Raw genomic sequence first — 24,310 nt, 5'->3', positions numbered from 1 at the left:
GATCGCAGGATAAGTTTTAACAACGCTGCAAAGCGGGACAGTTTATTATACATGTGTGTGTTTCTGATCATGAAAGAGTCTGTAAATCAGCTTGTTACTTTGTTCTTGTTTGCCCGTGTGTGCAGATATGCCCTGCACTCAGCCTTAAAGGTTTTGAATCATGGCTTTTATTGGTCGACGTCTCTCTCTCTCTTTTTTTTTTTTTTTTCTTGTGTTCCTTTGCCTCCGTTTTGCCATGGAAACCCAGCATGTATTGTAATGCCTTTGTGAGTGTGCTTTCTTTCAGCTTTTTTCCTCCGCCTGGTAGCTGGTTGCCATAGGCGGGCCATGGGCCGGAGCCAAGCCTTACAAGGCCGTGCACCACTCAGGTGGGTGCCGCAGCGTGTGTTGTTAGTTACACGGCACCCAGATTCCTCATCCGTCCCTGCTCAGTATATGATCAGGAATTAATCAAGATATCAGTGGCCTTGCTGTGATTGTGCCACTTTCTGCTTCGCAAGTTGAATACTTAAAAGAAAAAGTACATCTGGTCAGTTTGGAGTAAATAGCTCGACTGACTGTAATAACAATGTACTAAAGCAGTTAGTAGTTGGTGGAGTTGCTCGCTGGTTCTGCAAGAGAGCCAACAGTTAGATTACGTGTCATTTATGAGGTGTTTTACTGTGAGTGTGTTTCAAGGATTCAAGGATTTATTGTTGTCATTATACAATACTGGATTGCACAATAAAGTGTGTGTGTGCGTGTTTGGGGGGTGCAGGGGGAGCATTCAGGATGTTACTCAGAGGTTAGCAGTGGTTGGTAATTTTGTTTTGTAGATGTTTGCTGCTGAGTGTGTGTGACTGTAGTCACATAGTTCAACAATCTTTGAAACAGACAAACAGAGCTACAACAGATGTGTTTACGTGTTTCAACCATTGTCTTTTAATTATTATTATTAGTTTTCGGGACTCTTTAAGCCTGTGAGGGGAAGGGCAGATGGGGAATGATCTGTATCCAAAGTCTCTGGCCGGACATGAACTGGCAAAGGAGTCATTTATGCTGAGGGCGTTGGGGACGTGTCACCATCCCTTTTTAAAAGCATAATTTGTTAAAAATCCTCTTAAAAATAGCTTGCACCAAGAATGTCAGCCAACAAATGAGAACAGTTTGAGTGTTTTATTTGCACAATTAGAAAACATACCATGCAGTGTATATAAAGAAGTAACAAATAACGTAAAAAACGTAAGCTTAAAAAAAATCCCCCCCGAGCCTACTGTGTCTAAACAGACCCAAAAATGTGCAGCACTTATCATAACTTTAACAAACTCTTAACACGTTAACAAGTTCTTCTTGTTTCCATTCTCTCCCTATGGACACAACAACACATGAGTTTTTCAAGTCCAGGGGGTTTTCAATTAATTTAAATGAATTAATGCATCATTGATGTAAATAGGTGCCACATGCGCAAAGAGGTTACTTCCCCAAACAAAGGACTGAAGAGTCAACACACATGTAGACATGACTACATGTGTGCTGACTCGGCAGGCATAACATTAAATGAGAAGTTTATCTACATGAGAATAAATACTTGGAAGCTATATAGAATGCCTGAGAGCCTGAGTGCATTATATTCCATTATATTCTTATTATGAAATGATGAATGTGGTGACATAAGACACTTGCACCATAAATTGGTGAATAAAAAACAACCAGAATGCAGGAAATAAAGTGTTAATTTTCAATATTTTATGGGGGAGGCCCCCCAGAGCTCCTGCTTTATATGAGCTGCCTCCAACATTGAAATGAAACCTATACCCTTGGTAGTAGCCTTGGCTCGCCTTTTTTTATCCTGACCCACTGTAGTTACCTACTTTGACCTCTTACCGATCCCTTCATTATACTGCCTAAAGTCGCATATGTTGAGGACCGATTAAAAGGTTGTTGTTTTTATCTGAGCCCTTGTGTCCCCACCAGTTTTCATGTTAAAGTGATGCCCTTGCGAACCAGTGACATTGCTGTTCATGCTTGGTGCCTTAACCCAGAAGCCATCAGGGCGCCCCATCATCCAGTGCTCCATAGCTCAGACTGTAATTTTTCTATTTTTAAGCAGATCTTTTTTTTGTCTTAATTTCCAGAGTTGATGTTTTTTAGCCCTTAAAAATGCCTTAAGTTTAAAAAGTGGGTGTAGTTGTTGTTAAAGTCCAAGTACCTTTGCACTCAACATGAACAAGAGCTAGATGTCATCAAAACTGGGCATGCAACACACCCGAATAGAAAATCCAAAGATGTGTTCAAGGAGCTACAGTACTATTTTGAAATGATTTTATTTTGTACCAGCTCTGGGGAGTGAAACGTTAGAATGTGAAGCAGCTTTGTAGTTTGGCCACAAGATGGAGTGATAGCTCCTTAAATTGAAACAAGTCCGAAACCATGTGGACCGCCTGAATTGAGATAGAACCCATATTTAGGTCTTTGTTTCACTTATAATCGCACAGTGTTGCAGACTCTACATGTTAAACTTAGGAAAGGACCGTTTGTGTTATGATCATGGAAACTGTAAGGAGTAATCTTACTCACTTGTGTTGTTACTCTGCTGTATAAACATGCTTTGGTCTTTGTTGCTCGACCTTTTTCAAAATAAGTTCCTGTTCCTTTAAGGGATAGCTCCAGAATTCACCGTAGTGACGTTACGTATATTCCATATTCAGAGAAAGTCCAGTGGCGGAGTGTGGAATCTCCTACTGCGAGAGCAGTCTCCTCCGGGTGCTGAGCAAAAAGCAGGTCAGACCATTTCATCTTTACTCAGACTTACTGTAATCTAACAACAAACTATAAAACCAAAGAAGTAGCTTGGGATTAATTCTAATTTGTAGACATGCGCTTCTCAATTTCATTTTGATCGTGTGAGAAAGTTTGTCACTGCTGTATTTTCCTCACTGAATATGATGTAAGAGTAGTTACAGCTCTGTGAATTATAAACACTTTTCTACTACAGTATTTTATTCTTTTACAGAAACACTTATGATAAACATTTTTTAAGTATTTATATTAATTTTTATAAGTTCAATGAAGGCTGATACAAGGTGTCTAAAGTGGATTTTTAAAAGCTTATGTCCTAATTCACTTTTAAACTACTAGTGTTGGAGTTTCACTGTCTGTTAGCACTGAAAGCTCTTTTACACTTGCTCCTATGTACAGACCTGGCAGGAAGTACATGTGCAGTGAACATTATCTCTTTCTCATAAGGCTAAATGTAGTGACAGGGTCGAGCAGTCAACCGTGGGCTTTTACCCCCATTTTTTTTTATTTTATAAACTTCTCTTTCTGCTGTCCAACCAACAGGAACAGTGAGATGCAGAGTGTTGTTTCTATTTCTTTACATGCTGTGTAGAGATAGTAAGGGGGATTTTTAATAGTCAAGAGTATTAAGAAAAGTTTATCAGTGTCAGTATGTCAAATAAAATGTCTTGAATGTGTGCAACAAACATTTTTAACAGTGTTAAAGTCTTCTCTCTCTTCATTGCTCTGTAAACCTGTCTAGTTCTGAAAGCGCCATGAGAAGGAATCTGAAGTGGTTACACACATTTGGAAACTACCTCTCATTAAGCAAATATTGTAATTCCTCTCCGCAGAACATTTTGTCATCATGAACAATGATAAAGATCCTGAATTTAGCGCCCCAGAGGGAGATGGGATGGGTGAGTGTCTGATTCCTTGTCTCTAGTGTGAAGGTGTATGTGATCAGGCTGCTCACATTTCTCCACAGCTGCCACCATCCAGGCGACCGCACTGCCTGAGCACACATGACTGTACAATACTGAAAGCTGTGTATGTGGAGGGGGTTTGTGCGGGCTGCAGTTGATAGCAGACTATAAGTTGTCCCTCAGCAGCAAGATGATGAAGTCTACCTGCACAGTTATCATTCAAAAATTGATTTTAAAATGTCATTATTCCAATGGAGAACTGTAGTTCACTGGTTTGAAGTTCCTCTAATGAAACAAAAAGTAACACAAAGTTATCTGCACATGCACAACGTGTCACTTTTTCAGACATTTGCAGTGGTGTTGCAGATGTGAAGCCACAGGAGGAGGAAGAACAGAGGGAAGACAAGTCATTCAGCGAGAATGGAATACAGTGTGCTGAAGGTGTGACAGATCCACGTACGTACCCCACCACCACACACAGATACCCCCACACACTCACACATACGCTTAACACGCTTAACATCTTTCCATTACGCCTTGCATTTTAGCCATCACGCCACGCTGCATCTTACTATCACTTCTTTTGTCCACGGACATTACGAACAGTTGGAGAAAGTGTGTGTGTGTGTGTGTGTGTGTGGGGGGGTGTTACAATCCCTGGCATTCAGTGGTGGGTAGAGCACTGAAAATCTATCCTTAAGTTAAAGTACAGTTACTTTTATAAAAAAGAAATGACACAAGTAGAAGTGTGAATTACTATTTTAGAAACCTATTCAAAGTAAAAAAGTACCTTGTTCAAGTTCAAGTTACTGTCCATTTAAATATTTCAGGGTGTGCAGGGTGTCTCAATAAAGTAGAGCAGGTAGGCTAATCAGTCGAACAGGGATAGCCTCTACAACTGAGATATGAACAATCTCCCACTTTCTCTCATCTCTTCCTCTCCACCCATTTCTACCTTATAACATCAAAGGAAAATGTTGCATGAGAAATTAACACCTAATGTTGGCTAGCTAACTACACCTTTTCACCGACAGTATGTGCAACATCCGTCAATGTGCTTGGGGAGGTGAGAAGACGAGTTTTTAAAGCAATCTCAGTGTCTTTTGGGAGACGCGGCAAGCACTTCATCATGTAACTGTTGTCTTTTAGATTTGGCATAAAAAGTGTGACCAGATGTGGTCTTGTTCTTGTTCATGGTTTTGCTCCATCATCATTGCATTGTGGTCAAAAGACAGGTGGTGCTTCTGTTTCTTCCGGGCAGATGGAAACTTGCATCTGCAGATGAGGTGCTCCTCAAGCCCCCAACCCCTACACTCAGTCCCCACATGTAGAGCAGACTAATTCTAACAAAGGTATTAATGGCAAATGTAATGAAGTAAAAAGTAGATTACCGAAGCAAAAATGTCAAGAGTTGGCGTAAAGTTTATAAAAATGAACATTAAAAGTACTCATTCCTTAAAAAAAATACTTTTTTTATCCATGTGAATTACTTGTAATGTGTTACTGCCCACCCTAGTTGAGATTTAATACAGTTAAATGCTGCTGTTTGGAAAAAATGTCAAGTCTAACAAAGTAACTAAAATGCTGTTCTTGTCTTTGGCGCGGCCACTGTGCATTGCTGTGCTTATGTCAAGGGTTTTTCTCAACTCATAGGAACAAGAAAGGGAGTTTACTCTTTGATTTCAGTGAAATATGATTAAAAACTAAACTAGATGAAATTAAATATTATCAACTAGGAAGAGAGATTTTATATTATGGGAGAGCTCTTGAAGTTGGAGCCATTTGGATGTCGTTCAGCTGATGAGACATCATGAAGGTCTTGGTTGCTCTCGTACTCCTGGAGTAGCCTCCTTTTTTGGGTCTCCTGCACTGATGCTCATCATCATGTTTCATTCAGTGCACAGTCATCAGCAAATAATTCTCAGAATTTGATTTCATCTGCTTTCAACACTGTTCAGATGGAGTAAGAGCGGCAACATGAGTGCCAGGTCAACCTCAGTCTGGTTTTGTTCTTCACTGCTGCATCATGTACTGTGCGATAAAGCTTACATCTTAATTATATAATATGGTATGTGAACATTGTTGGTAGGAGTGTTGCAACATTCTGGTATTGCTCCTTTTAATTCATTTCTGTTTTTTTTTTTCTTTCCATTCTTGCTTTGTCTCCCTCCCCCAACGCCATTTGGTCGCCTTAATTGCTCTTTTTTGTGTGATTCTGTGCAGTTATGGTTACAGATTCTCTCTTCACCTCTCTATACTTGTATTTCAAGTGTAATTGCCAAAATAAAGAGACAAAATAAGCAAAGTAAAAGATTAATTTCATAGCTTTTTTTCCAATTTTATGTAGATATCGCAATAATATCGTTGTCGTGAACACTTTTGGCCACAATAATCATGCAGTGAGAATCTGGGCTATTTCTTCATACTTACCCTAACACCAAGCATCTGTCACATTTCTAAATGGTGACCACCTTGTTTCACACATGATATTTTAAGTACGTAAATGTTTTCTCTCAGACTTGGTGGCGTTCGTCCCTTATTTTGTCACTTAAAAAAAAAGATGGTGTTACAGTCAGCTCTCCTATTTATTTCTGACTGCCACCCATCTGCCCCGCTGGGTGCACTTCCTAAAGCTTTGCTCTGCGTCTGATGCACAGCCTGCGGTTCACTGCTCTGAGACCCTGGACTCTATATCGGGCCTCTCGGAGCTCTGTGCATGCAAAGTTTCCATAGCACCTCTGAGCGCTTTCCACAATACAAGACGCTGCTCTTTAGCTCATCACCAGCCACCGCCAAGACCACAGTGTGGTTTCTGGATGGAACTGAAGTACGCAGAGGGTTCGTTGACACTTGGCAAGAGGCTAGGTGAGAGGTCCTGTAAAACCAGGCCTCGCTCGGGACTTTGCGTGTCAATCGTTGCAGTGTTGCGTAATTTATATACTGTATGGTGTGGATGTTTGACCTGTGGGGGGGGTAAGGACAAGGGGCTAAGAAAATGGTCAAAGAAAATCTTGGATATGATTACAAGAACTAGAATTAGTGCTCTGCTGCCTGGTGGAGGAAATTAGGGAGGACCTTTGGTGCAGATTAATGCTGAATTTTGCAGCATTTGTAACAAACAGTCAATCTGAAATCTCTTTTTAAAAGCAGACGAGGAATTGGTGTTGTCTGTATGAGGCCCCTGCTGCCTCTCTCTCCTGCCCTGGTTCTAGTTTCTGTGTATTCAGAGGAAATGCCTTCCCCCTTATCTTGAGCACACATCTTCTGAATCTCTTTGTGACACTTTTATCGGCCCAAATTGAGCTACCCACACTTTGGAGATGTGCTAGTGCTAATATCAAAACATCAACTATAAATACAAATGTAGAAGTGACAGCGTCTCACATTCTGCTTGGAGTGGAGTCTCAGGTTTTTTTAGTGCTTTATTTGGAAGTGAAGACACATATGTACTGTTGTGTGTGTGTGTTACACATCTCTCCATATGTCTTATCTCTGTAAATGGCTGCTTTTTTATCGCATGTATCGGTCACTTCATGTGTGTTTACATCAAATGTCACTCCAAATATAATCTTTGCTTCTCCCATGCTTCCTCCTTGCTTAGATATGATAAAGACGGAGGCAGAGGAGATGGAAGATAACGAGCAGTACCCCGAGGCTGAAAAAGAAAGAGAGATTGTGCTAAAAGAGGAAGCAGAGGGGGCAAGCGAGGATGGCACGGAGGAAGGATTTGACGAGGAGAGGATAGAGGAGGACGATGATGACGTTGACGAAGAAGGAGATGCCCTGAACGAGCCGCAGGACCTGTCACTGGTGGACTGCTCACGTTACGACAGCGCCGCCCTGCCAGACGCCCACACAGCAGCAGCGGTGGCGGGTGCAGAAGGGACCTTTGCGCCTGGAGCTGTGGCCCCCCGCATCCAGGCGACAGGCAAGCTCAACTGTGACATCTGTGGCCTGTCCTGCGTCAGCATCAACGTACTGCTGGTGCACAAGCGCAGCCACACGGGTAAGCACAGGAACACAGCCAGAGCACCTGACCTCAAACACAGCTGTTGCGCAATCATCACTCTGTCGATAACATTGGAAGATAGCGCCTTGTATTGACTAGGTCAAGATGTTTGATTGAGTAACTACAATTAGGAAAACATAAGTCTGCATCATACATGACGCAAGTGTCTTAACCAGTGCCGCAGCAACAGCAAGAGGTTGTGAAATACCCTCTGTTGTCGTTGTTTAAATATGAAGCACATGCAATAACTTGATTTGTAAACAGATAGGTCAACACATCATGGTGCGTCTACAGTTATTATTTTTCCACTAATTATGCAATTCCTGAAATAACTCACTTATTTATATGATGCATGCTAAGAGCAGAGTCACACTGGAAAATAATGTTCACATCGGCACACGTTTTCTTTTCTTTTTTTTCTATCCCAGGGGTGTAATTTACACTTCACACTTCTTTTAAACTTTTAAAAGTAGCAACAGTATCTGTTATAGTGAGTGTCAAGTTACAACGTTGTAAGAGGAGATAATTTTTGAAATCCTGAGCTGCATAGCATTAAATAGTTGCAATATAATTTTTGATATATCTCCAAGTATAAAGGAGATTAAAACAGTTGATTTGGTTACACTTTATTTCGATAGTCCGCCAACAGAAGGTGTGTGCAGTATTTGTAACATTTCAAGAGTTTAATAGTTGAGTTTCAACAATTTTGCTTTATTCTGCAGATGTTTATCTGTGGAGTAAATGCGGAAGTTCATGAACAATACTTACGCAGCATAGGTTGAATGAACAGTTGAGAATATGTAATGAATTATCACATATACTCTAAAGATAAACATCTACAGAATAAAGCGAAAGTTGAGTTGATGAATCTCCATGAAGACGCTGTTAAAATTCTTCTAATACTGTATAAACTATCTGTGGGTGAACTATCCAAATAAAGTGTTACTGTTAATTTTTGCATAGTTTATTACATATTAACATGAAAAATGTACCTTTATTTTTTATGGACAAAGTTTCTTAATCAATGTGATGTCCAAACCGTACCAACATACCATCTTATATGAAGTTAAAGTAATCTTCTCTTAAGTCCGCAGGCTTCAGTTTACAATCTGCCTGCGCTAAGTGTGTCCCACCCACCTTTAAAATTAAAATTCCACCCCTGTTCTATCCGTATGTAGTCGTTTTTGTCGCTGTGGAGAAATACAGAGCTGCTTCTGCACACATCATCATTTATTAGCAGAAAACTCTACTCATCATTTTACTGAGGAGCAGAGTTGACTAGCAGAGTAATGCCGCCTTCAGATGGAACTCATGAGGCTGTGTTTTCGACATGGGAACTCAAGTGCACAGTGAGTTTGGCATTTGTGTGGTTTGAGTCGTGAGAACGTCGTTTCTAGGTTTCTGACAATCAACGTGGATGTTGCCTTGTTCCCTTTTTGAAGATGGTGAATGATTTGGTGTTTTTCGCAACTCACTGTTAAAGTGGGGACATGAGAAGGGTCTGGGTTTTTCTGGGAGAAGGGTTTTGTTTGGTATATACAGTAAGTGTAGTACAATAATGAACATTTGGAGTACATATAGATCTGTCAATGTGCTTATACGTTGTGAAAGGTCATGTAAATTTTGTTAAGGGTCCTTGAAAGGTCAGGGAAAAGCTTACAATTTTTTCTATGAAAATGTGTGTGTGTTTAACTACAGGATTGTTTTTCATGGTGTGTTTAACTCCCCCAGGTGAGAGGCCATTCCACTGCACGCAGTGTGGGGCCTCCTTTACCCAGAAGGGAAACCTGCTGCGCCACATCAAACTGCATTCCGGGGAGAAGCCTTTCAAATGCCCCATGTGCAGCTACGCCTGCCGTCGACGCGATGCTCTGAGCGGGCACCTGCGCACCCATTCTGGTACCAGCCAGCCACACATTTGCTCACATGCACTGATACTGTATGCACCTGTGTACAGTAACATGTTGGTTGGTTTCTCACTCCCTCTTGTTGGTTTCTCACTCCTTTTGAATCTTAACACACGAGGTCTGCTGAGCCTGCACTGCTTTTCCAGTAACACCCTGCCATGCACTCTCACACGGTTACACACATCACATAATGACATCTTACTCATTTACCCCTGGAAACTTACTCACTCACTTTCAGTTCACGTGTTTTACCTGCAGACACACCGCACCACATAGCCTGTAATGTGTGCATCATCAGTTTTGTATGAAACCACTTGCTTAAGGAAATAATACAGGCTGTACCTGCTAGATGGTGTTGATGTTTAATGTGTTGGTGATTAACTGAAACTTCTGCTCACAGTAGAGAAACCCTTCAAGTGCAACCACTGCAGTCGCAGCTACAAGCAGCGAAGCTCCCTCGAAGAGCACAGAGAGAGGTGCCATGTGTACATTCAGAGCAAAGGTCCCGCTGACAGAGGTGAGCACAGAGTGAGCATTCGTCTCAACACCACTTTCTAACACTCGCTTCATCAGCAACATCTTTGAAACTCTGACACGTTTTCACAGTACATGCAAACTCACACTTCACACTTATAGCTGCTAATGTGATCGGACCGCTGCACAGTCTACATAAACTCATTTGCACATAAGGAGCGCACAATTAAAGCTGTTATTGCAAACAGATCCTGTTTTATAGCCTCATTAAATTAATGAGCTTACAGCAGTTACCCCATCATTACAGCTAAATAGGTTATGGCTGCTTGTGGTGTGCAGGCACAGCGTATGAAGACCGCTTCTAATGTCGGCATATGAAGACCGCTTCTAATGTCTGCAGCGGCAAAGGGGAAGCCAAGTATGTAGGGCAAATGTCTCAGCCCAGACACTCAACACACACACACACCTCTATTTCTATAACCTCCCCCCCAAAAATGGCTTTACGCACTGACAGGACAGTTGCACGGTTGCAACACAGAGACAATGCTCCGCTTGTGTGGTCACCAAATGTCGTAAGTTTATGCCTGATAGTGCCGTAGTGGTGAGGAAGTACATCCTCATCCTGTGGTCTCCCCTCCTGCACTGGTGAAGTCAAACCCCACCAGGAAGTGAGGTCAAAGGAGGTTCTGATCTCAAATTAATATCTTGTTCCTCCCAGTTTGACTCAGCTGTGAGCAGCTGGTGTGTTTTGCAGGATTTTTTTTTTTTGTTAACTTCACTTAATAAGCTTAAAAGCTTTGACAGGTGGACAGCTGCTCTCCTTTTACTTGTGATACTTTTTTGGTTGTGAAGAGATCTTCATTTCCTTGTTGCACTTACTCTCTCACTCACTTGCTGTCACACAGAGGACGGCCAGACATCCAGGACTCAGATGGGCACTGAGCGTGCACTGCTGCTCGACAGGCTCGCCAGCAACGTAGCCAAACGGAAGAGCTCGATGCCACAGAAGTTTACTGGTAAGAGCAGCAGCGCAGACTTGAACGAGATGAGTGAAGGCGCTGACCTCAAGCAGATGAAAGAGACTTGTGTTGTAGTTTTAAAGCAGCTTTTTGCGTTACTTCAGATTTACACAAAAGATTAAGAATGCCTGCATTTTGTTAATTTGATTATTTTGCTACCTTAGTGGCTTCTGACTATTTTGTGCAGCTATAATATGCTATGCTCTGTTTACATGTGCTTTCTGCTTTATATCATACTGAAGTATGTTAATGGTTCCCTGCCATCTGTCTAAGCTACATGTTTGTCTGTCTTTGCTGGCCTCCATCTCTTGCCAAACAGGAATTGAGGGCAGAGTACCTGCCTCATACCTGCACACACCCAAGAGTGGTCGCCACTGTCCTAAATTCTCTGCGAGAATTGTGTCATAGGTGGGTATTGGTAACCATGCATGGTTAATAAATGGATACATGTGAAAAAAAGAGAGAGAGAGAAAGAGAGAAAAACATGTACTTGAAACTCCATTTAATTACTTTGTGTGGTTTGATTTAAATTCAGATAATTTGCCTGAGTGATAAATGATCAAAAGATAGCGGTTTCAGTAAATGGCTGACTTTAGGGCCCTACACACACAGTGTTTTTCAATAGTTGGCTCTCACCTCTCTGGTTAGGCCTAACATTGGGTTGTAGTTTCGTAATCAACCCTCAAGCTGCTCGCAAACGAGGGTGTATTGGCAAAAAAAAAAAAAAAAAAAAACTCCATCTCTATCAGCTCGACAAATGAAGTGAGATCTTTCAATATGACAACCACAGGGGGAAAAGAGAAGTAACCACAGAGAGAGAGAACAGGCGGGAGGCGAGAAACGTGAGCAGGTGCCTCTGTCTATACTCCTGCGTTGCAGCTGCAGTAGAGGCCTTCGTCTGCGTCGTCTGCTTCCTCTCAGCCCTCTGTCCTCTCATGCCTCCAAGCTCAACTGCTGGCTCAGGATGCTTTAAAGCTTCTTCTGTCCTGTGAACCTGGCATGTTCCAGTTCACTGTGTAAGTTCTGTTTTGTGTTGCCCTGCTGGGGGTGCACGTTTTTCTCATTGCCTCTACTCAACACCAAAGTGAGGACCCCTTAGGATCTCTATTAGATCTTCTTCCATCTGTAAGCAATAACTGTTTTAACTGCTGTTTGTTGCCTGTGGTATTTCTCTGGTCTGGATCAAGTATGTGAAACCCCTTCCTGCAGAGTGTTGAATGCTCTCTCTTCTCATGCGTTCTTGGTGTAGGCGACAACGGTGTCTGCCTGGACCTGAGCTTTAACAGGGAGCTGGTCTACCGGACAGACATCAAGGAGCCTCCGCCAGCCTCCCCAGAGCCCAACACCCATCCACATCAGCAACAAACCATCGTCACAGGGCCAGACGGCGACCCAGCCCCCTCTCGCAGGCCCTATCCCATCCAGTTAACCCGCAACGACATCAACTCCATGGGCCTCACTAACGGCCACAAGATGGGCATGCCAATGCTGGGCCTCCCTCACGCCGCCCAGCCGCCCCCCGGTATGGACTCGTTCCACACTGACGGCTCCCAGATGTCCCAGCCTGTCATGTACAGCTTAGGGCACCTGCTGGGGGGGCTGAACCATCAGAACGGCATCCCTCACCCGCACGCCCAGCCCGTCCCCTTGTCACTGCTGGAGGCTTTACGGGTGGTGCGGGCCGACGGGGAGGGCGGGGCGCTGCCAGGGGCGGTGTACTCCTGCGGCCACTGCAGGGTGATCTTCCTGGACTATGTCATGTTCACGATCCACATGGGGTGCCACGGCTTCCGCGACCCACTCGAGTGCAACGTTTGCGGCCACCGCAGCCGGGACCGTTACGAGTTCTCTTCCCACATAGCCCGCGGTGAGCACCGCCTAGAACTGAAGTAGCTTTCATTCATGCTTACACACACACACACACACACACACACACACACGCACAGAGACAAATGCTCAGACAGATAACTCTGTATGAGCACACACATACACAGATTTACTCATATAAGTAGCTGGTGGTATCAGAAATGAAAGCATGAAGTAGCAGCTATCTCTCTCTCTGTCTGTCCTTTATGTATGAGTGTGTGTATGTGTGTGTGTGTGTGTGTGTGTGTGAGAGAGAAGGAGAGATTGAGAGAGACGTTAGGTGGAGTGTGACGTGTATCAGAGTGTTTTTAGTCATACCGTACTCATCTGAAAAGATGGCCGGTAAAGAGTTTATGCGGGAGTAATTCTACTTCCTCTCCATCCCTGCTGTAGCAACTGTTTATATCATATATGCCACATTTACTCTCAAATGTTCAACAAAGTAGCAAATATGAATGCGTTTATTGTGTATCTGCTGTTGTTTCTTCTTTCTTGTTCTTTGTGTAAAGGTGTAAAAATAAAAGATAACCTCTCTCTTCCTTCATCACACATATTAGACCTGTACCTTGTCAAGAGAAGTTCAGCTTCTGTTAAAAACACTTGCCAATTCAAGAGTGCAGAAAAAAAGATCCTATTATCTACAAGGTCACATGTCTCCCTTTTAGGCTGTGGTTTTGAGAGAAGTGCAGTTCACGGCTTCAAAGGACATCACTTCGCTCTGCACCATGTGTTGGTTTCTCACTCCTGAATATTATATACGCAAGTTAGAAATGGCTCACAGTTTTGCAGACGTTTTAGTCACACAGAATAGAGGCCTATATATATATATAGAAAGCACAGATAAGTCTGTCTAAGGAGGACAGAGGTAAGGGGGATGTAGAAGTCAGAGTAGGTCTAAATTAAATGTTAGGTGCGTCTGAACACCTAAAGATACTCTGAAAGCATGTTAAAGCTGTTATGTTACATCACATCAGCAACAAAGAGGACGAGCCACTGCAGGATCTAAAATTGGTGTGATGTGAAAATGATCAAATGGCGGTAAAATGTGAAATGACACTTCTTTTTGTGATAGGATTGTCTCCTAATTTCATCATGGGATTTAGACATCTCCGTTTCTTCCCCGGATGCTGAGGAAATAAATGTTAGCGTATCTTAAGTCTCCTCACACCAGCGTCCATCTGCTGGAGGAAGTGTGGTACTGCATTAGTGACTTATGCGTCGCTCCACAGCAGTGGGTCCCAAAGTGGTTTAATAGGAGTTTGTAAAAATGGAGCCGGGGATCCCAAACTAGATGAATAGCTTTGTGTATTTATTCCTTCTTCAACTGGAGGGAAGCTCAATGAGAGAATGAGCAGAACTGATTTTAATCAATAGTTTCACTCTTCCCACCTTGCTCTCACTTCACCCACAGAGTAGATGGTAATAAATGTCTGCCAGTAAAACTCCACATATGGGAATTTATCTGTGTGAGTGTAACATTTATGCTCATATGGTTTGTGGGAATTTATGAAATGACAAACTTCAGGAGCCGCCCATGACAGCTATATCAGTGTCTTCTGGGGAAGTGTAGGCTCCGACTAGCCACTAAGTCAGTGTCTAGGCTGTGGTGTGCATATGAATTTTGATGTACATCGCCCACATGTCAGCAGAGGGACTCGGTCACGCCTTGCTGCCTTCAGACCAGAACAGGGTGTTAGCTTCATCCAGCTGCCACAGCGCTATCTCTTCTCTCCATCAGTGCCAGTTCCCTTTTTTCTCTCTTTGGGTTTGAAGAGAAGTGACACTTGTGAGACAAACTGTCACTGCAGCTTCATGTCCATACGTCAGATTAAAAAGCCCAGTCATCCATTTAAAAAAAACAACCGGGCTGCTTCTCTTTTTCCAATTAGAAGAGGTCGACTTCGGGGTATTTTTCTTCTGAGTAGTTTGTTGAGTAAGAGTGTTTGCATGCAGAAAGCTAAAATTGAAATCAGGGTGGTTTGTGGTGATGTAGGAGGATAAGAAACAACCTAAGGACTCATGGAGGATATTTTTGACACATCAGCTTTGAATGTAATAGAACCATGTAGGGGAAAGGGAATTAGTTTAGCTTCTAGAAAGCTCTGCTTCTGCCAAAACTCAGTGTCTGAAGTCCCATTTCCACCATAAAACTGGCCCACCAGACAGAGTTTACTCAGCCAGTCACAGACAGGAGTCATAAAGCAACAATGACGCAAGTCCAGTCAAAATGAGTCTTCTGGTGACATCTGCTGACTGAATCATAGGTGTCAATTGGACAGCCAAAAATTGAAATGAAATCCATGCTGATGTACTTTAACTGGAGCAACAACACACTGGACACATGGGCAGAGGATGAGACAATGGGCCCCTGGGCACAGACATGTGACAGGCCCTACCACCTCTCCTAGGTTTGGAAACAAACAGACTCTGTGGGATTGTGCCTCTTTATGTATATTTTATGTCTCCTCATGTATCTGTTTTGGTCCTTTTGTGTCACCTTGTAGTCATTTTGTGTTCCTTTTTGGTTGATTTGCCCATTTTATAGCAATTATGTGTCTCTTTGAGGTAATTTTGTGCCGTGTGGTGATTTTTTTTAGGTTATTTTGTGTCTTTTTTGGTTTTGTATCTATTTAAAATAATTTTGTGTCTCTTTGGTTGTTTTGCCCCTTTCTATAGTTATGTTGTGTCTCAGGAAATTTTTTAAGGTTATTTTGTGTCTTTTATGGCTGTTTTATATCTCTGGTTGTTTTGCCCCTTTTGTAGTTATTTTCAGTCACTGTGGTTATTTTGAAGCTTTTTATTTTGTGTCTCTTTGAAGTAATTTTATTGTTTTATGTCTATTTGTAATAATTTTGTGTCTTGTTTTGTCCATTTTGTAGTTATTTAAGTCTTTTTGAGATCATTTTGTTATTTTTGTCATTTAAAAAAATATTTTTTGGTTTTCCCCGTTTTTATAATTATTTGGTGACTATAGTCATTTTGTGTTTCTTTGAGGTCATTTTGTGTTTTTTTTTGTTATTATGTATCTCTTTTTAATCATTTTGCCCCTTTTTATGGTTATTTTGTGTCTTTGTAGTTGTTTTGTGTCTGTTTGAGGTCATTTTGTGTTGTTTTTTAAGGTAATTTTGTGTCCTTTTGGGTCTTTTTATTTCTTTGGAATAATTTTGTGTCCCTTTTTGGTTGATTTGCCCCTTTTTGCAGTGATATTGAGTTTCTTTGAGATTATTTTGTGTACTTTTTGATAATTATTTGTCTTTTTGTGATTGTTTTACATTCCTCTGTGACCTTTTTTATCTTATCCTTGCTGGTACCTGTTAAATTGGATGACACTTGGCAGGTGAAGACCCTGACACTTTGGGCCCCTTGGCCTGTGCATGGTAGGCCTGTTCAGGAATCCATCCACGACTGGACACTGACCTTGAGAGCAAACACGAAGTCAAATAAAGTTTGAGTGATTAAACCTCAGTCCGTCGGACATCCTGTAATTTGAATGATACATCTATTTGATTTTTATTGTTTTGGCTGCAACCAGGTAGAGTTTAGTCTACAAATATAAAATACAGATGCAGACAGCTGACTTCAAAAACGGAATAAATCAGAAGTCAAATGAAATGTTAAGGCAATAATTTACACACAGGTGTTTCATTCACATTGGGGATGTTTTTCATTTCAGGCCAGGACACTGGATGGTGAAATAACTTGTAATTGTTGCCTTGTTGTTCCGAGCACAGCCCTGAAGATGGCGCTGTTGAAACAGAATTGATAGAGAAAAGAGTGCAGCCAGCGGTTTTGACTGATTGATCCACATGTTTTACTGATCTAATTTATAACCCTCCTCAGCAGATGAGCAGACCTCAGACACCATGTTGAAACATTTATAGGAATATTAAAATATTAAAATGTCTGAAAACAGTCGGTGAAAAAGCGGTTGGTGTTGAAAATAACAATAACTTGCTACCTTTGCTACTGCTACCTTGGCTATATCTGAGCATGCGCACTGCATCGGTTCTATGGGGACGAGGAGGACATCACGGAAAAAACGTAGCAGCAGCACCACAAACCCCACGCCGAGATTTCGTCTCTCCGCTGTGCTAAAAGTGCGCGACGCAAGCGGCCCACGACTATGCCCGGTGCGGCGTTAAAGTGCGGGACGACCACTTGACAGGCCTGGGCGAGGTCTGAGCCATTGCCGGGAGGGGAAATACATTTCTTCGTATGGGAGCAGCATGCGGGAAATGGTTGGAGGTTGCTGCGTGTGTTCCGACGAGCGAGGCTGGGCAGAGAACCCCCTGGTTTACTGTGATGGACACGGCTGCAGCGTCGCCGTCCACCAAGGTAACATTAGCCGCTGTTAGCGTGTAATTACCGGGCAGCTGTGGCGGCTGAGCCGGCGGCTGGAGGCAGCCAGAGGTGCTGGTAGGTCGGTAGGTTTCTGGGTAGGTCTGTCTACGTGCGTGTTTGTGTATGTGGGAGGGGTAGGTAGGCGTGCTGTTTGTTGTTTCCTCTCCGCACACATGATTAAACACACAGGGCCAAGCGGAGTGACACTGAGCCTGGTTGGCGCCTTGATGGCACTTCAGATCCGTGCGTCTGTTTGTATGTGTGTGTGCTTGTCTGGATTCACGACAGACTGCAAGAGGCGTGTTTTGCGACAAAACAGCCCCGGCAAGGCCCGCCGGTTTGGACATTATGTTACGTTGTGTCCACTTGCTTTGTTGCCCTAATGAGACAACAAGGAGAGCAGTTAACTTATTACAGGGTCATATTTCAGAGCAGTGACCGATTGTTGCACCAACTCTGGGAGGCTTGTGCAGATTTATGCCTAGCTGACTTCACTCTGCCCTCATCTGCAGGTTAATTTTTCCAAGTAGGGATGATTTGTTTCCTAAAGTCAGCAAAAGTGCAGTAAAATGCAATAAAGAGAGCAGCCAGGAGCTGACACAGCAGGATGAGTTGAAGGATGTCCTCACTGGGTCCATTCACTCATATTCAATCTTAAATTTAAGATCCAAAGTATAATCTTCTTTTTCAAATATTATCTGACCAAAATGTCATCCACACTCAACATTACTGACATGACAACACAACATAGAAGATACACTAGAAAATCATGAAAATATAAATGTAAAAGAAAGTCATGTATGCATTGGAAAATTGCAAAAAATAGTGTCATTAACCTCTCCTGTGTGTGTGTCCATGTGTGTGTCCCAGCATGTTATGGCATTGTCCAGGTTCCCACCGGTCCGTGGTTCTGCCGGAAGTGTGAATCACAGGAGAGGGCGGCACGCGTGGTGAGTATGTCAACACACGACATGACACAACGCATCCATCCATCATTCCTGCATCATCTCAGTATGATTAATGCCACACTCACAACCAGCTCTGCTCTCTCCTGTTTTGCCCCAGAGGTGTGAGCTGTGTCCCCACAAAGATGGTGCCCTCAAGAGGACCGACAGCGGAGGTAAATCTCACTTTCTGTCCATCTCACTGTCCTGCTGTTTCCCTGAGATACTCAGTGGATGAAGCAGCAGGGCTGCTTCTTTGCCTTTTAAGGAACACTTTAACCACCAAATGATCAGCTGTATGTCAGTTATTCACCTGGTGTTTTGTTGAATTCCAGAAGAACAGTTTGCTTTTCTTGCATCTCTCCACGTTGAACGAAGAATCCGAAAACGGAGAAAATTCTTGGTGAATTGGAGTGAAAGGGGAACCACATTTAACAACAGCAAAATTATATCAAAACATCTGTTTGCACACTCTCACACACAACTTGTGCAGGATAATCCAAGTGTCATTTATCCAGTTGTATGCTCAGTACTTCCCAAACACATTTATTGTTGCTGAAACGTTTAAAACACTTGCGCAGGCAGACTACTCGTATGTGTGAGACTATGTATGCGGAAGTGTTTTAAATACGATGGTTTTAGTGAAAATGCATGACTTTGCAAAGTACTGCACATACAACTGGATAAATGAGACTTAAATTACATTGCACCAGTTGTGTGCTGTTTTTAAACACAGACTTCGTTTAATTCATCAAGAATTTTCTCAGTTTTTGGATTCTTCATTCACTGTAGAGGCATGTGAAAAAAAACAAGTTTTCTTCCCACGTTCAACGCAACATGGGGTGAGCCATAAGCAAGCAAATGATCATTTATAGGTGAAGTATTCCTTAGGAGTAGAACAGAAGCTACAGATGTCCACATCATTCATAAGTGGCACCGTCATGTCATTGATCTGTTGCCGATCTCTCCGTCAGGCTGGGCCCACGTTGTGTGTGCACTCTACATCCCCGAGGTGCAGTTTGCCAACGTCCTCACCATGGAGCCCATCATCCTGCAGTACGTCCCGCATGAGAGATACATCAAGGTACGGACACACACTGTTGACTGGATAACACATTGTGAAGTGACCCAGTGTTAGTCTGCAGGGCTTCATTGGGGTGCAGTGCTCAGTCTCAAAACTTAAATTCAGGATAAACAGTATGGTTTCTTTGTAGTATTTATGACCAGCAGATATTTCTAGGACTGTCCTGACCTGAAAAGTATCAGTTTAGTCCTCCTTGAGTGGTAGAAAGTAGTTGATAAGGCACCAAAGGCTGTGTAACAAACATTAATACGTTCCAATCAAATTAAGCCTGTAGCACAAGTTTTGAGAAGTCTTACATATCAAAAAGTGGCACCAAATGACGGATTCACATAGCTGTACCAGTCCTCTCTTAGATTTTATGTTGGCAATGACCAGTTCAGACAACTTGGAAATTTTATCTATTAAAATTTTGGCTTCTTTTCTTAAAGAGACAGTTCAGATTTATTTTGAAGTGCGGTTACGCCCCCCGTTTGGAGAGGCAGCAGAGGTACCGACACAGAAGCTAAGCAATGCACTGCTGTGGACGGGGGCAGGAGCAAAACACATTTTAGCCACTTAAAAGAAATCCCACCTAAAAGTTTCAGTGTGTGCAATACTGAGAGTACTTTCACTGCTTTACCTTTACGTCAGACAGCCCTTTCCCACAGGGAGGCCGCTAACAGCTTCAGTTCCTAATCTATGCTCTCGTCAAAGTCTCCAGACCCCATTGCGAAAAACAGTCATTTTAGCTCTCTGGACACAGGAGCTGCTGGTGCATTGCTGCCTCAGTTAGTTAGTTTGCTTGTGTTATTGTGTGACTTTGGTGAATCCAAACTAAACCTTTTTAATGTCAAACTCACACAATCATACAAAATAACTAACAGATGAAGGCAGCAGTAGACCAGCAGTTCCTGTGTTCTGCTATGTTAAATTACTGTTTTTCGTAATGGAGTCTGGCTTTCAACAGAACGATAGAACTGCTTCAGTTCGGTAATCAGATCGGTAGTTGCTTCGGCAAGGTAAAGCAATTAAAATATTTCAAATATAGTATACACTTAAACTGATGGCTAAAATATGTTTTGCTGCTGCTGCTGCTGCTGCCACAGTACATTGTGTACACTGTTAGCACTCCCGTCTGCTACTCCAAACTGGGGGTGTGCCGACTGACATCTGCTTTCTGTAATACAGTGACTATGGATAAGTACCTCATACAACCCCACTTCTAAAATGTAAAACTAGTGTATCTTCTGTAGAGCATATGTTTGGAAGAAAGCTATTAGTTTTAGTTTTGGTATCTGAACTCAAATTCAGATATTATATTGGCACACTGGTGTAACACAACTAAATCTGGAGTAGTTACAATAAACCTTTGTAGCTGTAAATTCTTCTCATATAGTTAGATTGTAACTGAATACATCAGTTTCAGTGTCACTCCCTCAAGAAAACTGAGCAGGGCCTAAGTTTTAAAAAACACTTTTTTATCAGTGTCACAATCCCACTGAGAGAACTCCATCATAAAAGAAAATACCAAAGCACTCTCTCCGCCAACAGCAGTAGCTTCAACAAACAATGATGCAACACACCTATAACACATCTGGGAAACAGCGCAACTCTTATTTCTCCCTTAACGGGAAAAGAAACTCTTCTGCTCCACATCACTGTCGCTCTCACCACCTACACGTACCGTACAAAGCCAGAGCTGAATGTGGCAAGGTCACGCCTGCTCTCTGGAGGTTGTTAAGCCATTCAGGGAAACGTGGGAGATTTCCAGCGTAAGAAGAAAGAAATGAGGCAGGTCGAGGGAAAAATTAAAGAAGGGACGTTTACCACACTTCGTCACAAAATGCACATTGTCATATGCTGAATTGTGGTGATGTGATTAGTCATGCAAAAATTCCAAACAGTCAGCGGTGACAGCTTCTTCAATAAGAGCCTCCTTAATTTGCTCCACTTGCTTGGTTTAATCTTTTAGTCTTTGGGTTGAGTTGGTCAGACAAAAATATATTTGAAGATGTTGGGCTCTGGGATTTTTGACATTTTGTAGATAAAATACTCAATTTATAAAAAAAAAAAAAAAGGCAATTAAAATGATTAAGTTAGGTGGTACAAACCATCATCAAATAATACTGTATAACAAAATCATCTTTTTTCTTTAATCTCCATGTAAACAGTGAATGAAACAGTTTGATGCTGCATATTGACTGACAAAATACAAAGACAGTGGGATCTTACACAGTCCAAACATGCACAGTCTTAGAAATAAGGTCTCCAAAAGGGCTCCTCCTGTAGGGCTAAGGTTCTGCCCAGAACCATTTAATTCTGAAGACCCATTTTTTGAGAGAGTTCTTCATGGATTGTTGAAAGCATGGGTGTTAAAGTATCTTCAACCTTGAATATTAAATGTGTAGCCGTGTTTCAAGTTGTGGTATTAAGTGTTGATGTATCTGAAATCCCCCGAGTCAATTCACTTTAACTTTTGCAATACCACATGGTCTTTTTTTATAGGTACCCAGTACTCAGCATTTTGTATTCAGATCTAATTTAGGAACCAAGTTTCAGTTCCCCACCCTACTGAGCAGTTGAAATAGTAAAGGCTGTAGTAGTAGTGATGTCACAAAATCTCCACTGGGCTTGGGCAGAATCTTGTTTTTCATACCCTCCTGGACTTTCACTGGGGTTATACTGTATATGACGGTATGAGTGTGTTGCGCTTCTCTATCCGATAAACACATGATTGTGAATCTTGAGTGTTGAGGAGTGTGCTGGACCAAATCAGCCTAGGCCCTTCAGGAGCCCCATAAACCCTGAGCCTGCTGGACGTGGTTTCTTTGGCCCCAGACTAACCTGCTAAACGTAAACCACAGTTAGTGGGAGAGAGATCTATGGGTAAGGTGGTCAGTTACTGGTCTTAGAGCTCCCCTTGTGTGTGTTCTGGATAAAACACATGGTGGTTCCCAACTAGTGGGTCATGGTCCAAAAGTGGGCTGCAGGTCCATACTGAATGGATCTCAAGTGACTCTGAGATGTGTCAGGTTTATAAAAAAAACACTTCATTTTTAAGTACAGTGAATTTCTGGCACAGAGCTTTTATTTTGAAGTGCTGCTCCCTGCTGTAGAGTGAGTGACTAATGGACAGCTCCATAACAAAGACAGCAAACTAGCTCCATGACATGGCCAAACACAAGTATGACACTAAATGTCTTATACTGTGTGGAACTTTAACTAATGACTAAGGAGAAATCTGGACCACATGGCTGGACCAGTTGGGAACCACTGTTTTAGATGAAATTGTTGGGAATATAAAAGGGTTCTTGTTAGAAACCTAAGGGTGGGTTCTTGTTAGCACCCTCAGAAGGTAGAAAGGTTCTGGATAGAATCCCCAGAAACTCCTTTTCCACCAAATTAGCTCTGGTTCTTGAACTGGTTTCGTTAAGGATCGTTGAAACCTTGGTGCTATCAAGCAAGCCAGCATGTGTTTCCACCAGATTTGCACAGAACCACTGAAACCAAGGATGTGTCATCTGCTGAGGGCGTTGCATAATGCACAACAGAAGTAAACAGTAGTAGCAAAAATGCAGATTATATTGATTTCCTGCAAACTTGTGTTCCGTAAGTACTGGTACTTGTTTCTACCCAAAGAAGAAGTACGGACAAACTATTGAAACTTTTCTTTCTTAGAATTTCTCACTTGACTTCTCAGTCGTTGCCTTCTCCATCCGCTCTTTCCGACCTGTAGAATATGACACACCCACTAATGTTGTCACAGACTGCTATTTTTTGGGTCCAGCTAAGAACCAACTTTTTGGATTTTTTATTTTTTTTATATTTTTTTTTTATTTTATTTTTTTTTGTCAAAATGCTCTGAACAGTTCAAAAATAGGTGCGGGAACCGAAATGGACTTGGTTCCATGTTGGTGGAAAGGGGGTAAGGGAGGGTTCAATGGGTAACCATTACACCATAGATGGGTTCGCTGTACAACCTCTCAAAGGGAGTTCTGGTTGTAACCTTTCACACATGGTTCTGGTTATAACCCTTCCAGAGGGTTCTGGGTATAACCCTCTGAAAGCAGTTCCAGATTGAACCTTCATAAAAGGCTCTTCTAGGAACCATAACGAGTTCTCCTATGGGCAAAGGCCAAAGAACTATACATGGTTCTAGTTAGCACCTTTATTTCCATGAGTGTAGAGTAAGACTGCCTATGGAAAACAGACTGAACATAACCATCACCACATTTACACTCCTGCTCAGACACTCAGAGGGGGTTCTGAAATGCTCTGCTTATGTCTTTTTTTTTGGTACTTTTTAAGGCATGCCATTTAACCACAGGCTACTTTCAGGCTTTTATGGCTTTATCATACATCAGCTGTCTTGTAACTGTATCCATTTGTACCTTTTTTCTTTTATGCGTAGGCTTTGATACTTGGCAGTGTGTGTATAGCAGAAGTAGGGAGCAGTGTATCCAGCGTGCACCAGAGCAGCCTTTTTAAAGCAATGCACATTACAAAGAAATCAATATTTGACGCATGGACTCATTAGACTGAGCAGCCAGTGGCGGACGTGCTGTGTGTATGTAATGTGTGTGTGTGTGTGTGTGTATGTGTGTGCGCAGGCCTGCATATAAATGTACACATGTGAGTGTTTGAGTGCCTGGTTTCATATTACTGTGTCAGCTACAGTAAATTGCATGCAGCTTTTTCAGTCCGAGCCATTCATCCAGATTTTGCAGCCTGCATTCCTAGACAGCGTTACAATGGACAGTGAAAACTTGAGAAGCCACTCTTCCTTTTACACGCTTGGTGTAGTTATGTCTCCGGCCTTTCATTACACAGCCGACATCCTCTGAGGGGAGCAGAGAGCAGGAGTAGGATGTGGGGAGTAGAGGAAGACAGAGGAAAGGGGAGAGAAAAGGCAAAACAGAGAGGGCTGAAGCAAAAAGGTAAAGAGCCCGCTGTTCCTTTGTCCCGCACCTGTTGCTAGGCCTCTTCTGCCCCCCCCCCCCCCCC

At 42.4% G+C, this 24,310-nt stretch overlaps 2 protein-coding genes across 3 annotated transcripts in view; both read left to right on the top strand.

Moving 5' to 3' along the window:
• Positions 1-2,474: 2,474 nt before the first annotated feature.
• LOC126390977 (zinc finger protein Aiolos-like) lies at positions 2,475-13,507 on the top strand. 2 transcript variants are annotated; one of them, XM_050045516.1, is made up of 9 exons: positions 2,475-2,535; positions 2,638-2,760; positions 3,612-3,677; positions 4,029-4,139; positions 7,285-7,689; positions 9,424-9,591; positions 10,000-10,116; positions 10,979-11,089; positions 12,342-13,507. In XM_050045516.1, exons 1-9 carry the CDS (start codon positions 2,490-2,492, stop codon positions 12,983-12,985), a joined length of 1,791 nt encoding a protein of 596 aa, XP_049901473.1. In that variant the 5' UTR covers positions 2,475-2,489; the 3' UTR covers positions 12,986-13,507. The 2 variants fall into 2 exon arrangements, with proteins under 2 accessions (XP_049901473.1, XP_049901474.1); XM_050045517.1 differs by having other exon boundaries at positions 2,512-2,535; positions 2,688-2,760.
• A 3,438-nt stretch (positions 13,508-16,945) lies between these two features.
• Positions 16,946-24,310, top strand: part of LOC126390573 (protein AF-17-like) — a 29,656-nt gene continuing 22,291 nt past the window's right edge. Inside the window, exons 1-4 of the mRNA XM_050044949.1 lie at positions 16,946-17,293; positions 18,170-18,249; positions 18,365-18,419; positions 19,218-19,327. Coding sequence (XP_049900906.1) covers positions 17,185-17,293; positions 18,170-18,249; positions 18,365-18,419; positions 19,218-19,327 — 354 coding nt within the window. The 5' untranslated portion in view covers positions 16,946-17,184. The remainder of the gene's footprint in view (positions 17,294-18,169; positions 18,250-18,364; positions 18,420-19,217; positions 19,328-24,310) is intronic.

This window comes from Epinephelus moara, chromosome 5 (genome assembly GCF_006386435.1).
Source record: "Epinephelus moara isolate mb chromosome 5, YSFRI_EMoa_1.0, whole genome shotgun sequence".
NCBI classification, from domain to species: Eukaryota; Metazoa; Chordata; class Actinopteri; order Perciformes; family Serranidae; genus Epinephelus; species Epinephelus moara.
This window is presented reverse-complemented; position numbering and strand designations above follow the sequence as displayed.